Raw genomic sequence first — 11,050 nt, 5'->3', positions numbered from 1 at the left:
GGTATTCAGTTGTAACCGTATCTGGGCTCTGCTTCTCTTACCTTTAGATACTGAATGTCTTTAGAGCAGCTGAGTTCTGGCAGGCCAGCAGCTTTCATCAGTGCAAACAAGTGCAGGAAGAGAAGACCGTGGCGCCTCAGAATCATATAGGCTTTTTCACAATAACCCCTGAATCTGTTCAGAAAGGAAGGTGAGGCAAAGGAATGAAGACTGCAAGCTGTGCCATTTTATAAACAAGACGACGTGTTAGTCTGAACCCTGCTGTCTGCATTGATGACTGCCACGTTCTTCTCCCTTCTCTAACAGGTAGATAATCGTTTAGTTACTTTAGTGTGTACAGACAGCTATAGGCTGTGTTTCATTGGTGGAAATAAATTCTGAAAATTCAGAGCTCAAAAAGCTTAAGCCAAGTTTAACTGCTCACACTTACCTTTCAAACTTCTCGTTGTTGTTAGTTTTCCCTTGTTGGATGACATGCACAAAGTCGTAAGTTAAGATGAAAGGAACTCGTTCTCTATTAATACCAAATTTAGTCTTGAAGTTCCCCAAAAAGTGACCAAAATCAATATGGAAAAGCTGAAAATAAGGAAGAAATTTTTTTTTTCAGCACAGTATCTATTTTAGGTGATCATTGTTGAGTTCTCTTCACAGTTCCTGTATTTGAAAGATACTGACCCCATAGGATTTTGGGAGGGAGAAAAGACCTCTCCCATGGCACTCCTTTGGGAAAAGAGGTAATATTTACTTGCCAAGTTATTCTCTAGTGTAATTAGATGTTGGATAGGACTTTGTATATCTGAAGAAATTTCTGAGTTTTATGAAGCCTCAGTGTGTCACTAGTAGACAGGGAAAGAGAACTAAACTGGGCACCCTACCAGGACAGTTCGCAGTCCCAGGCAGCGTATGGAAAGATGCCCTGTTTTGAAGTTGCTACAAAATATTACTTGCCTCAGGTAAGGCTTTTTTCCCCCCCTTCCTTCTGTTTTTTTTTAATACTACCAAGCACAGCGCAGTGGTTGCAGCACTAGTGCAATGGTGGGAAGGAGGATCCTGTGCAGAACCTTGCACACCAGCGATGTTGCAGAGCTGCTGTAAACCCTAGATGATGAGCAAAACCCGAGGCTGTATACCGCAGGGCATCAGCTCCCTCAAGTGGACAAATCACTGAGTGGCCACTGCTCTGGTGCGAGCTCCCTGCCCAGCACTTTTCTTAATGGGAAGGAGAGGCAGCCCTAGGTAAGGGCTGCTGCCAGTCACAGCCCAGGGAGGGAGGTTAGTCTTTCATTCACTAATGACACAGTGTCTCTGTCCCTGCTGTGACCCCAAAACAAAGGCACTGCTAGGTTTCTTTGACTACGACTGCTTGACTCAGGGAAGTAAGAAGTGGAGGAGTGGGGATGCTACACAGCAGCAGTGCCGGCAGGCAGGTGCGCGCACCTGAGCGATACGAGTCTCAAAACATCAGCAGCCAATTTCTTACTTTCAAATATTAACCAGCTGAGTTCACTGGACCTGCAGGAGACTTACCTTGAACTGTCTGGCACAGTTGTTTTTAGGCTTTGTAGAATTCACAATTAGATAAGGAAGATAGCTTAGACTCCCCCTTTACCAAAATATTACTGACGTAGTTTAGTACGTGTCCTGTTAGCAAAGGGATTTTCTTCTTCCTAGTTTTGCCCTTTGTTTTCTAAACAGTGTATGAGAAGGAATGACCTCTGCTGGCTATTCTTGTGGATTAGAGAAGTAAAGGAGTCAGTACAGATATCAATGTGAAATTAAAACTATGCTGCTCACTTGCATTCATTTGGGGGGGGGAACGAATGCCAAACCAAACATTTTCTTTTCCAGGAGGAAGACTATCACTATATCAGCTTGGGTGAGTAACTGAGGCTCTTATCTAGCAACTACAAGTGATTTGTGACTCTGCTGAAGCCAAGTTAAGTCTTCAGACTGTACTTAAGTTTGCATCTGCAGACAATTTTAGGTCTGAGAGGTATAAATTGCTCCACAGTAATTTCAAAGTGGGTATTAACAGCTGCAGCTGATGGCAGTGGTGCTTACAGAATTGTAATTCAAATTATAAAACTATATTTACCCTCTTAATGGTAGAAGCTATTGAGAATATTTGTCCAGTCTGCCTCTCGGCTGGAAGGTGAGGTACATGCCTTAGCAGTAAGATTGCACTGGGATATGTCTGCCCATTGCTAAGTAGCACTCATGCCCCTCTTCCAGTACTTCAACAGCAGCAGTGAATCCCCATACCTGTCCAGTTTCCCGGATCATGATGTTATCACTGTGCCGGTCGCCTATCCCCAGCACGTACGTTGCCACGCAGTACCCAGCACAGGAAAGAGTGAACTCCTCTATAGCTTGTTCTAATGCGTCACTGAAGAGGGTAAGAAAAAGGTTGAAAGAGAATTTTACTTCAAACACCAGTACTTCACCACTGGGAGAGTTGTTTTTATAGCTTCCCCCATGCAAACCTGCAGGAGAACATAAGGGAATCACGTTTGAATTTCTGTAGTGGTCTCCGGAGGCAGTACCGCCATCCATGCTTTACAAAAACTAGCTGCAATAACAACTGTCTGTAACGGGAGAGGTCCAGGTAAGGTTGTGTCTGCAATCTCAGCTAAATTAACTCATTTCTAGATCTCCACCAATTCAAAAGACAAAGCGGGCTCCTAGAATGACTCCTGCTGGTGCCCTGCTACATCAGAGTATTGGTGCTGACTGTTTCTGTATCTAGTAAAACCCCAAGCTACACAGCTTTTGCGCTTGCTCTTTCCAGCTGCCAGTTCTGGCATCACTCCTGCCCCTTTTCCAGCTGCCACCACGATGACTATCTTTGGAAAAGGTAACGGGACCGACCGGAAGATCGAGGTTTGGCTCCAGCTACCTTAAGCTACCAAGGATCAAAAAAGCTTGCAAGCAGTAAGTCAGATGCCTCTACTTCTGGTCGAGACCCATACAGAGCCACACGATGCCTTCTGCTGCGCTAGGCAGTGAAGCAGCCATAGACACTGTGGGACAGCTTGGAAATACATGTAACTGAAGTTAAAAGTTGAGTAAAGCAGAAGCATCTTCAGATGGAAGGAAGCAATACAGCAGCACTGAGTAAAAGGTAAGTAAAAGCCCGCTTACCCTGGGTTCTTGGATTTCAGCCAGTTCAGCAGCGCATCCTTGTTGAAGGCTGCAGTGGCCACCATGTTGCTCTTGTTCAGCTGGATGTTGGCAATGGTGTCTGAATGCATGACTACTTCTATCAGTCCCGTCTTGTCTCCTGTGGAGAGGCAGCCATAAGGGGTCATCCTGCAGAGATGAAAGAAACCCTTCCACTGAAATCTTGCCCAGAATGGGGGTGTGTTGACTTTTAAGCTTTCCCTTGTGTGCGGTATCTACTCCATACCTACTCTGTATTTCTGCCCCTCAGTACCACAAAACCTGACTAGCTGCTGACAGACCTGCTGGGGACAAAATAAGCCTGCAGACCAAACGGCCTCACCGCACATTATCTATCATCGCAGTAGGACAAACTGCGTGCACACTACTCACCTCAGGTCCAGGCCCTCCTGCTTCCACAGGATGTCCATCAGCTGGATCATCTGCAGCGTCAGCATGTCCTGACGAAGATCTGTGCAGTGTTACAAAGGAAAAAAGGATCATAAGTACCTCCCACTGTCCCCTCCTCTGGTGCTCTTGCAAGGGGCGCTTGTTCTGCCTCTGAAACACTTGCTAGGTCTGGCCAGTAAAGAACATCAGCTACAGCAACGTTTGCTGGTGTACTGATAGCGTAAAGCCACCCTACTAGGTACCTTAACTCAGACACGATTATACTAACGGAGGTATAGGCTACTTCACTTTGCCAAAGCTCTTCCCATAGCGGTCCGTGTAGTGCTTTAGAAACATCTGTCTGGACACAACAGTGAGCAGCTGCTGCTCCAGCCCTACAAAGCTGGGCCTGCTGTTGCCCTTTCAGATCTCACATCAGTCTCCTTTTTACTGTGCAAGGTATCCAGCTACTACTGTGCTAAAATCTTACTGAAGAGGGCAGCAAGTGAAATATAGAGGAGAGTTTATTAAAGCTCCAGATTACTGCCAAAAAACTCAAACACGTTGATGGTCCTCATTTATACAACATCTAAACGGTCCACATTTAGGCCCACTCACCACAACAAATATTTGAGAGTATTACACCTATGAAAACATATTCTTTAAAGACTTACCGTCTCCATTTTTAAAAATAATACCCACTCCACTTCCGCCTCTCTCTTCATTATTAAACACAATCCATAAAGGTTTCATTTTGGAGTCCATAAAGGTGCACTGATCCACGCTAGAGAAAACAAAAATATTACCATCAGATTGCCATCTTTCAGAAGAAGCGGCCATCTCATCTGCAAATCAACAGCCTCGACAAACGCGAAAGGACTTGGGACCGCCACGAGAAGAGGCCCTTGTGGGTAACCAGAAGCCTAGCTCTGCTGCTGAACAAAGCCTGCAGCACAAATTAAGAGATACAGCGCTCTTCCTTACCAAACTTCAGCGAGGATAATGTTGGGGTTCAGGGGGGACTGGAGGTGGGAAAGTGCTTCGAGATATGTTTCCTGCTTCATGCACATATGCATCATCTCCTTGGTTTGAGGCTTGGTGGCCTTCTGAGAACTCACTTTAACAAAGTCATTCAGAGCTTTCATCTTGTTGAGTGCTTCTCCCTGAAAAAAGGGAGGGATGGCGCAGGGTTAACAAATAGAAATTCCTGGAGAACATTTAAAAATTGTTTAAATCTACTGTGAAATGTAAACCTTGGTTGTATCTCTCGCCTTCTCTTCAAACTTGTGGCAATTTCACACATTGCAACAAAACAAATTTCGCAGTATCTGCTTGAGGGAGATCCATACTTGATTATGGATGTTCTGCTGGGCACAAGTGCATTGCAAGGTAAAGGCTGCAGTCCTAAATACCAGGAATAACGGACATTATCGAGCACCAAAGGAAGAAGCGAGGCGCACTGGCTAGAAAAGTGAGGATGGGGAAGCACCCCTGCGCCGCTCTGCTTTTGGGAAGTCTGGTTATGCCAAAGGGCCACTTGATCGTGAAAACAGAAGCAGCACTGGTTTGTGGGCACATCTTGCCTAGGACTTCACGTCTACATGAGTCCCTTGCTTCTGAATTAGGCACAGTGATCCTTGGTAGGTAACAGACGTCTTAGAGAGCGGGTAAATACGTCCACACAGCAACAGCCAGTTGTCATCAGCTCCTACTAAATGGTAGCTCATTCAACTCATCTAATAACAGCAGTGGTCTTTGAACACTTCAAAGCATTCTAGACACATAGTGGAGTCTGGGACGTGTGTGGGTGAGTAAGAGATGAGCAAAGTCACATGTGATGGGGAACTCCAGGCTCTTAATAGGATATGCCAAAACCAACATAGCAGTTAAAAGGCTTTTTTTTTTTTTTTGCATTACTGATATCATGAAGTTGGAAAAGCTAACAGCTGAGAGCCAGCTCCAAGCAAGAGGGACGTCAACCTTATGGCTAAAAGCCATTTTTACCTGTTTCATCAAAACTTTCATGTGGTGGGTGCTGCCTCTGCAGTACGCTTCCAGGATGAGCCCAAACCTCAAGGCAACTGCAGGAACATGCATTTCTGACCTAGGGGAAGAAGGGAGGTTGAAGCAATTCTGACTCACTGCAGTGAGTGACTAATGCTCCCATTCATGCCAGCACAAGGAGGGGGAAGAGAGGAGGGTGCAGAATATTAGCACTGTTCAGATTCTATGTACTGGGGGGGGTGGGGGAGAACCCAGCCCAGAAGGTGATGTCTCATCACTTCAAGCAATGTTTTTTCCTACATTTTTCGGGATGACTAAATTGCTAACTACTCCTTTGAGAACATTACTTAAGGAGCAAGGACAATTCCAAGCCTGTGGCTCAGGTCTGGCAGGCGCCCGTGGATGGCCAAAGTCAGTTTCAGCTCACAGGCATGTGTGCATGTGTGTGTACATTAATTCGGAAAACAGAACCTAAGCCAAACAACTGCCACCACAACAAAAGAAAAACAAATAAAGTTTTTAAGTCCTCCTGGGATAATCCTTATTCAGTCTCCCAAGTAAAAAGCAGCAGTCCCTGGGTTTTGGTAATCACAGCAAGGAAATCCCACCAGTGCTTTGAGGAAAGATACCAGACTGAAGGACAGCCAAGAGCCTTTAGATAAATACCCTGGCATCTATACATACAACATGCTTACCGTCTCACTTCACAGAGCAATGAGGAAACCAGTAAATGCTGGTGTCACTTGATTACTGAGAAAAAGCCTAAAACATTTGCTCTTTACCTCAGATGCCAGAAGAGGAAGTGGCCGATCTTGCGGTTGGATAACGCCCTGTCCAGCAGGAACTTGGTTAATTCACAGTCTAAGTAGGATTCGTACTTAAGCACCTGGACAAGCTGTAGCAGGTATTGGAACAACTCATGATCTCTGTGGACAGAAAGGAAAAATAAAAGGCAACCTTATCTTTACTGCAAACAAGCGTGCTTGCAAAAACTGGAAATGCAAGACCGTCGGCCTTGTTCGCAGTCCCCCGCAGCAGCCCTAAACCTAAACGGGCTCCACATATCCCTTGTGGTGAACACTTACGTCAGCTTCTTTAATGAGTTGATAGCAAAGGAACCAACGTAACGGTCAGGAAAGCTAAAATCCAGCAGCTCCAAGGCATTCAGGACAGGCAGCTCTGGCCAGGTCTGAAGCAGGGAAATCATCTGTAAGGGCAGAGAAAAAATAGAAAAAAAAACGAACAAGGTTTTTATGACAAGGGATAAAAATCTAAAATTCTACAATGGAAGCGCAGCTCCGTTGCAGGGGGTTAACCCTCTCTCTTAGTCACTATTTACAGATGACTCAGAGCAAGTTTGCAAACACCAGGTCAAAACCCATCAGCCTAAACTTTCTAGGAAGGCTGACAGGAGGAGCCATCCAGGTCCACAGCGGGGTTACATTTGCTGTACCACAATTAGTGGGATAAGTTCTTTGGGAAAAGCACTTCTCTGCAACATGATAATGTAGACTAGAAAGGGACCTTTAGAAGGTCCTGTCGAAGCTCTTGAAGTAAGGAGGGATGAGCAGCACAGAGACCATCCCTAACTGATGTCTGATGTTCTCAGTGGAAGGGATTTGCTGACCACCTGAGGTAGCTTGTGCTGGCCTCTCACTATCAGTTAAGAATATCCAATCCAGATCCTATTTCTGATGTGAATTAAACAGATTTTTTTTCTGGCCTCCAGTTTCTAGAGGGAATAAGCAAGACCGTGCTGGTCAGTAAAGAGTCTGGGACAGCACACAGGGGCAAACATAGCCCAGAAGAGCCAAACCTCAACTCATCTGGGTGCTGCTCAGCATACATTCGCAGTCACTGGTTGAGAACAGAAAATATTCCTCAGCCTCAGTGATGCCAAACCTACCGGCACAGGGGCACTGCGAAACATCCCGGGCTAAGCCAGCCTCCCAAACACAACGCAGGAATGTAGACAAAGAGGGATCAAAAAGGGAGCCTTGGCTGCCAACCCCAGCATGCTCACCTGGGCAACGTCTTCATGCTTGTTCCATTTGGTGATGATAAGCAGCTTTGCCAAAGCTTGTGGGTACTGGTCACGGATATCGTATCTCATCTTCCACACCAGGTCCTTCTCATGTTCATATAGTTCAGTGTGGCTCCTCCGCTCCAGTATCTCCTTCAGTTGCAGCTTCTGCTCATGGGAATCACAGGAAAAAACATACACAGGGCTCAGTCTCAAACCAGAGGACTTGCTCAGCCCAGAGAGGCCCTGCAGGACCAGGGCATGACCCAGTTTGGTGAAAAAAGCTGACTGGGGGTAAGATGGAAACATGTAACTTGATTTATGAAACCAGGCTTGCACATAGCTGAAAAACTGATGTCAGAAGACTCACCTCCTCAGGATCTTCTGGTACAGCACGGGGTTGCTCTCCATTCCTCCCCAGCTCCAGCAGCTGGAACACAAATAAAGAGTCTGAGAAAGGTTCCTTATCCCCTCTGTACTTCTAGCTCACCATCACTTCAGGCAGTTATGCTGCATTAGAGATCAGTCATTGGCCACCTCTGGAGAAGGGAATCAGACAGCCCAAGGGCAGGTAACGTACCCAGCAGGACCCCTCTGCTCAGCGGTGTAACCCATGGGCGTAAGCCCCAGAACCCCGTCCCTGGTAGTAACAAGAATGAAGTCCTTCCCCCACAGAGGGCCCATCTGCACACCCACAGGGTTCGTGAACGGGGGCTCTGGGTCGCCGAGCTCCAGGCTAACACGAGCCATTCCAGATTAGAACCGGGGTGCGTTTGGCCAGACAGCGTGGCCCAAGCCACCTCGCGCACTGGCACAATCCATTAAAGCTGCTGAGCCAGAACACGCATCGTGGGGAGCAGGTGGGTATGTTCCTGGCAGAGCAGGTCTCCTGTCTTTCCTGTAATGGGCACATTTCTTCTTCTTTAAGTATTTGGCCAGTTACAGTGGCAGATGGAAAATCCCCATACCACACGGCACGTTATCACTCTGTGCTGAAAGGCAGGGAGCTGTCTACTTTCACTCATTTCCCCTTTTATTGCTCTTCCTTCCTATAAAGCCTCATGCTGCCTGCAGTTTAAAGGGGGCTCAGTTAAACCCAGGTTTTAAACAAACGCTTCTCTATGAGAGCAGTAATTTACAGGAATTCACAGCTTGGAAAAGTATTCACTCAAAGGTCCATTAGTTAAGGGAAAAAGTACAATTTTTAATTAACATTATCTATTCATCACGTTTGCTCGCACCCGATCCCTGTCAACAGCCGCCCAAGAGACAGTGACACTGACGCTGTAGGCTCCTGCACCAAAGCTAGGGAATTTCTGTGCCTCCCAAAAAAGTGCCCATGTCCCCACCTGCTCAAACGACGGGTAATACACAGGATGCGATGCAACGCTGGGGAAGCAGATGACCAAGGCTGCTGCACTCTCTGTGTTGGGGTTGCATTGTACCGTGCCCATCGGGTTCAGAAGTTCCCCTTTCTCATCTGAAAAGCAAAGTACATAAAACCATGAATGCTATTTTCTGACGCTTTGGTCCAGAAAGCAAAGCACAGGCTGCTCCCAGCTCTGTCACTGGACATTGTGGGGCCCTAGCAGCTCACTTCATTTCCTGACCTCTCACAAGCGAAGTGTACATGATGTCTTTAGGACAGCAGCAACCTCTTACGTCAAATGTGCAATGCCAAGCAAAAGGAGGCCTTCATCTCCGCAGGGCTCTAGATGCCATCACAGTATAGAGCGGTGATTGTTCTAGGCCTGCTAGTCTGAACTATTTGGGCCACTCCTGCAACCTAGTGGGCAGCAATGCAGGGTGCAGGGCATCTCCTGCCATTGTAGCGGAGACTAAAGACACAAAGCAATACAGCAGAGCTCTATCTCCTGACATACCTGGAAAGGAGGACCACATGTGCAAGCAGCACTCCCCTGTTTTCAGCTGGTCCTTATAGTCAAAGAGCATGACGTTCACCCAGGCAATCGGGCAGTCCTGCAAAGCAAAGAAAGAAGCTCATTTGGGGGCTGTAACTGCAAAAGCTGAATAAAGGCATGAGAAAAACTAACAAGAAAGTGAGATATCCCCATGCAAAGCAAACGCCTCACAAGAGCCAGGAATAAGAAGTTATACACTCTTGATCTTTTCCAAGCCTGCAAATTGCTACACAGCATGCTGCAGGCAGGTAACTTCCCATCCAAGGGTATGTAGGCGCCCCTCACCACGGAGCTGCTGTAAAGAGTGTGCGCCCCAGGCAGCCATGCCTGTCTGCTTCCTTTTAAGTGCTCCTAAAATCTGAGTACAAGATGGCATCAAATTCAGACATTTGCCAAAACCCGGGGTCTTCTGTGTAGTGCTGAATGGCACCAAACACTCCCCATAAACACATCTAAAACTTCATCACCCAATATTTTGCATAGCTGTAGAATTTCTCAGTTTCTGGTAAGGCCTTGCAACTCTATACTTAATATTTGAAGGACTATGACATACATACTTCATATATTTTACAGTTTGAGGGGAGGGAGAACCACCTTAAATTTGAAATGGGGAACACAGCATGACTTCAGAAAACTGCAAAGAATGTTAGACATACCTGATAACGGGAATAGTGTTTATTATTGTACAAAGGAACCAAGCCTTCTATTTATAGAAATCAAACTACGCTGCCAATCCCCCCTCACACCCCCCCAAAATAAAACCCACAGGCCCAACCCAGTCACACAAGCCAGTCTCATTCTGGAGGTGGGAGACTCCAGCAAGAGACTGGGACGTGGCCGAGAACGCGTCTCCCTGCTCTATCCCAGTTCCCCGCCACCAGAGCAGACAGGCATATTCCACAAGCGACCTAAGATTTCCTGCAGTCAGGTTCCCCAAATGGAACAGTTTACTTCATATAACAGTGTCAGCAATGCCAGCATTTTACTCAGCTGCTCAGAAAACACCAAGGCTTAAGCATACGCTTAAGGAACTGACTCGCAGGGAGGTTGAGAGGAAAAATTCTAGTGAGACGCACCCACAGGCAGTGTAATAGTTGAAGGGAACCACAGTGAGACATGTTCTTGTTCCACTGAGATGTTTCTAGGGGCTTATCCCGAAGGTACACCAAAAGACTTGCTGGATGTAGCAAAGTCAGCTTTTTCCCCTATTTTGACAAAATTAATCACTTGCAAGCAGCCTCTCACGAGCCTTTGAGTTGATTCGATTAGACTAAATATCTTCAGTAAAATCCCATTTGAGACATCAGCTTCTAGATCACAGAGAAAAGCCAAACAAAACACCACCAGCAGCAATAACCTTTTCTAACAGAGTAAATGACATCAAACCACAGTGCGGAGCCTGCCAAAATGCAGGGCAAGATTTTTGGTGGATAAGGTCCAGCAAAGCAACGATTCAGCATTGTAAAGACAGAAATATCCCCTGCATGACTTACAGAAACACTGAAAGCCAGCCCTCTGGGTGACATTAACCCTCTGACTCATCCCAGTCAGT

General features: G+C 46.4%; 1 protein-coding gene across 6 annotated transcripts in view; it reads right to left on the bottom strand.

The window, feature by feature from the left end:
- PIK3CD (phosphatidylinositol-4,5-bisphosphate 3-kinase catalytic subunit delta) overlaps nucleotides 1-11,050 on the bottom strand; it is a 61,650-nt gene that overhangs the window by 7,262 nt on the left and 43,338 nt on the right. For 5 of the 6 annotated variants that reach the window (XM_064470336.1, XM_064470337.1, XM_064470338.1 and 2 more), the window contains 14 exons: nucleotides 9,460-9,556; nucleotides 8,926-9,056; nucleotides 7,947-8,006; nucleotides 7,577-7,744; nucleotides 6,639-6,760; nucleotides 6,336-6,479; nucleotides 5,554-5,653; nucleotides 4,534-4,712; nucleotides 4,224-4,333; nucleotides 3,553-3,631; nucleotides 3,142-3,309; nucleotides 2,263-2,386; nucleotides 431-576; nucleotides 42-174 (listed from right to left, as the gene is read on the bottom strand). In XM_064470336.1, coding sequence (XP_064326406.1) covers nucleotides 42-174; nucleotides 431-576; nucleotides 2,263-2,386; nucleotides 3,142-3,309; nucleotides 3,553-3,631; nucleotides 4,224-4,333; nucleotides 4,534-4,712; nucleotides 5,554-5,653; nucleotides 6,336-6,479; nucleotides 6,639-6,760; nucleotides 7,577-7,744; nucleotides 7,947-8,006; nucleotides 8,926-9,056; nucleotides 9,460-9,556 — 1,761 coding nt within the window. Of the gene's footprint in view, nucleotides 1-41; nucleotides 175-430; nucleotides 577-2,262; nucleotides 2,387-3,141; nucleotides 3,310-3,552; nucleotides 3,632-4,223; nucleotides 4,334-4,533; nucleotides 4,713-5,553; nucleotides 5,654-6,335; nucleotides 6,480-6,638; nucleotides 6,761-7,576; nucleotides 7,745-7,946; nucleotides 8,007-8,925; nucleotides 9,057-9,459; nucleotides 9,557-11,050 lie in introns of those variants that run through there. The other variant, XM_064470340.1, reaches the window with a different exon arrangement.

The sequence above is a fragment of the Phalacrocorax carbo genome, chromosome 20, assembly GCF_963921805.1.
Source record: "Phalacrocorax carbo chromosome 20, bPhaCar2.1, whole genome shotgun sequence".
Taxonomy (NCBI): domain Eukaryota; kingdom Metazoa; phylum Chordata; class Aves; order Suliformes; family Phalacrocoracidae; genus Phalacrocorax; species Phalacrocorax carbo.
Note: the sequence above shows the minus strand (reverse complement) of the source record. Positions and strands in the feature narration are given on the sequence as shown.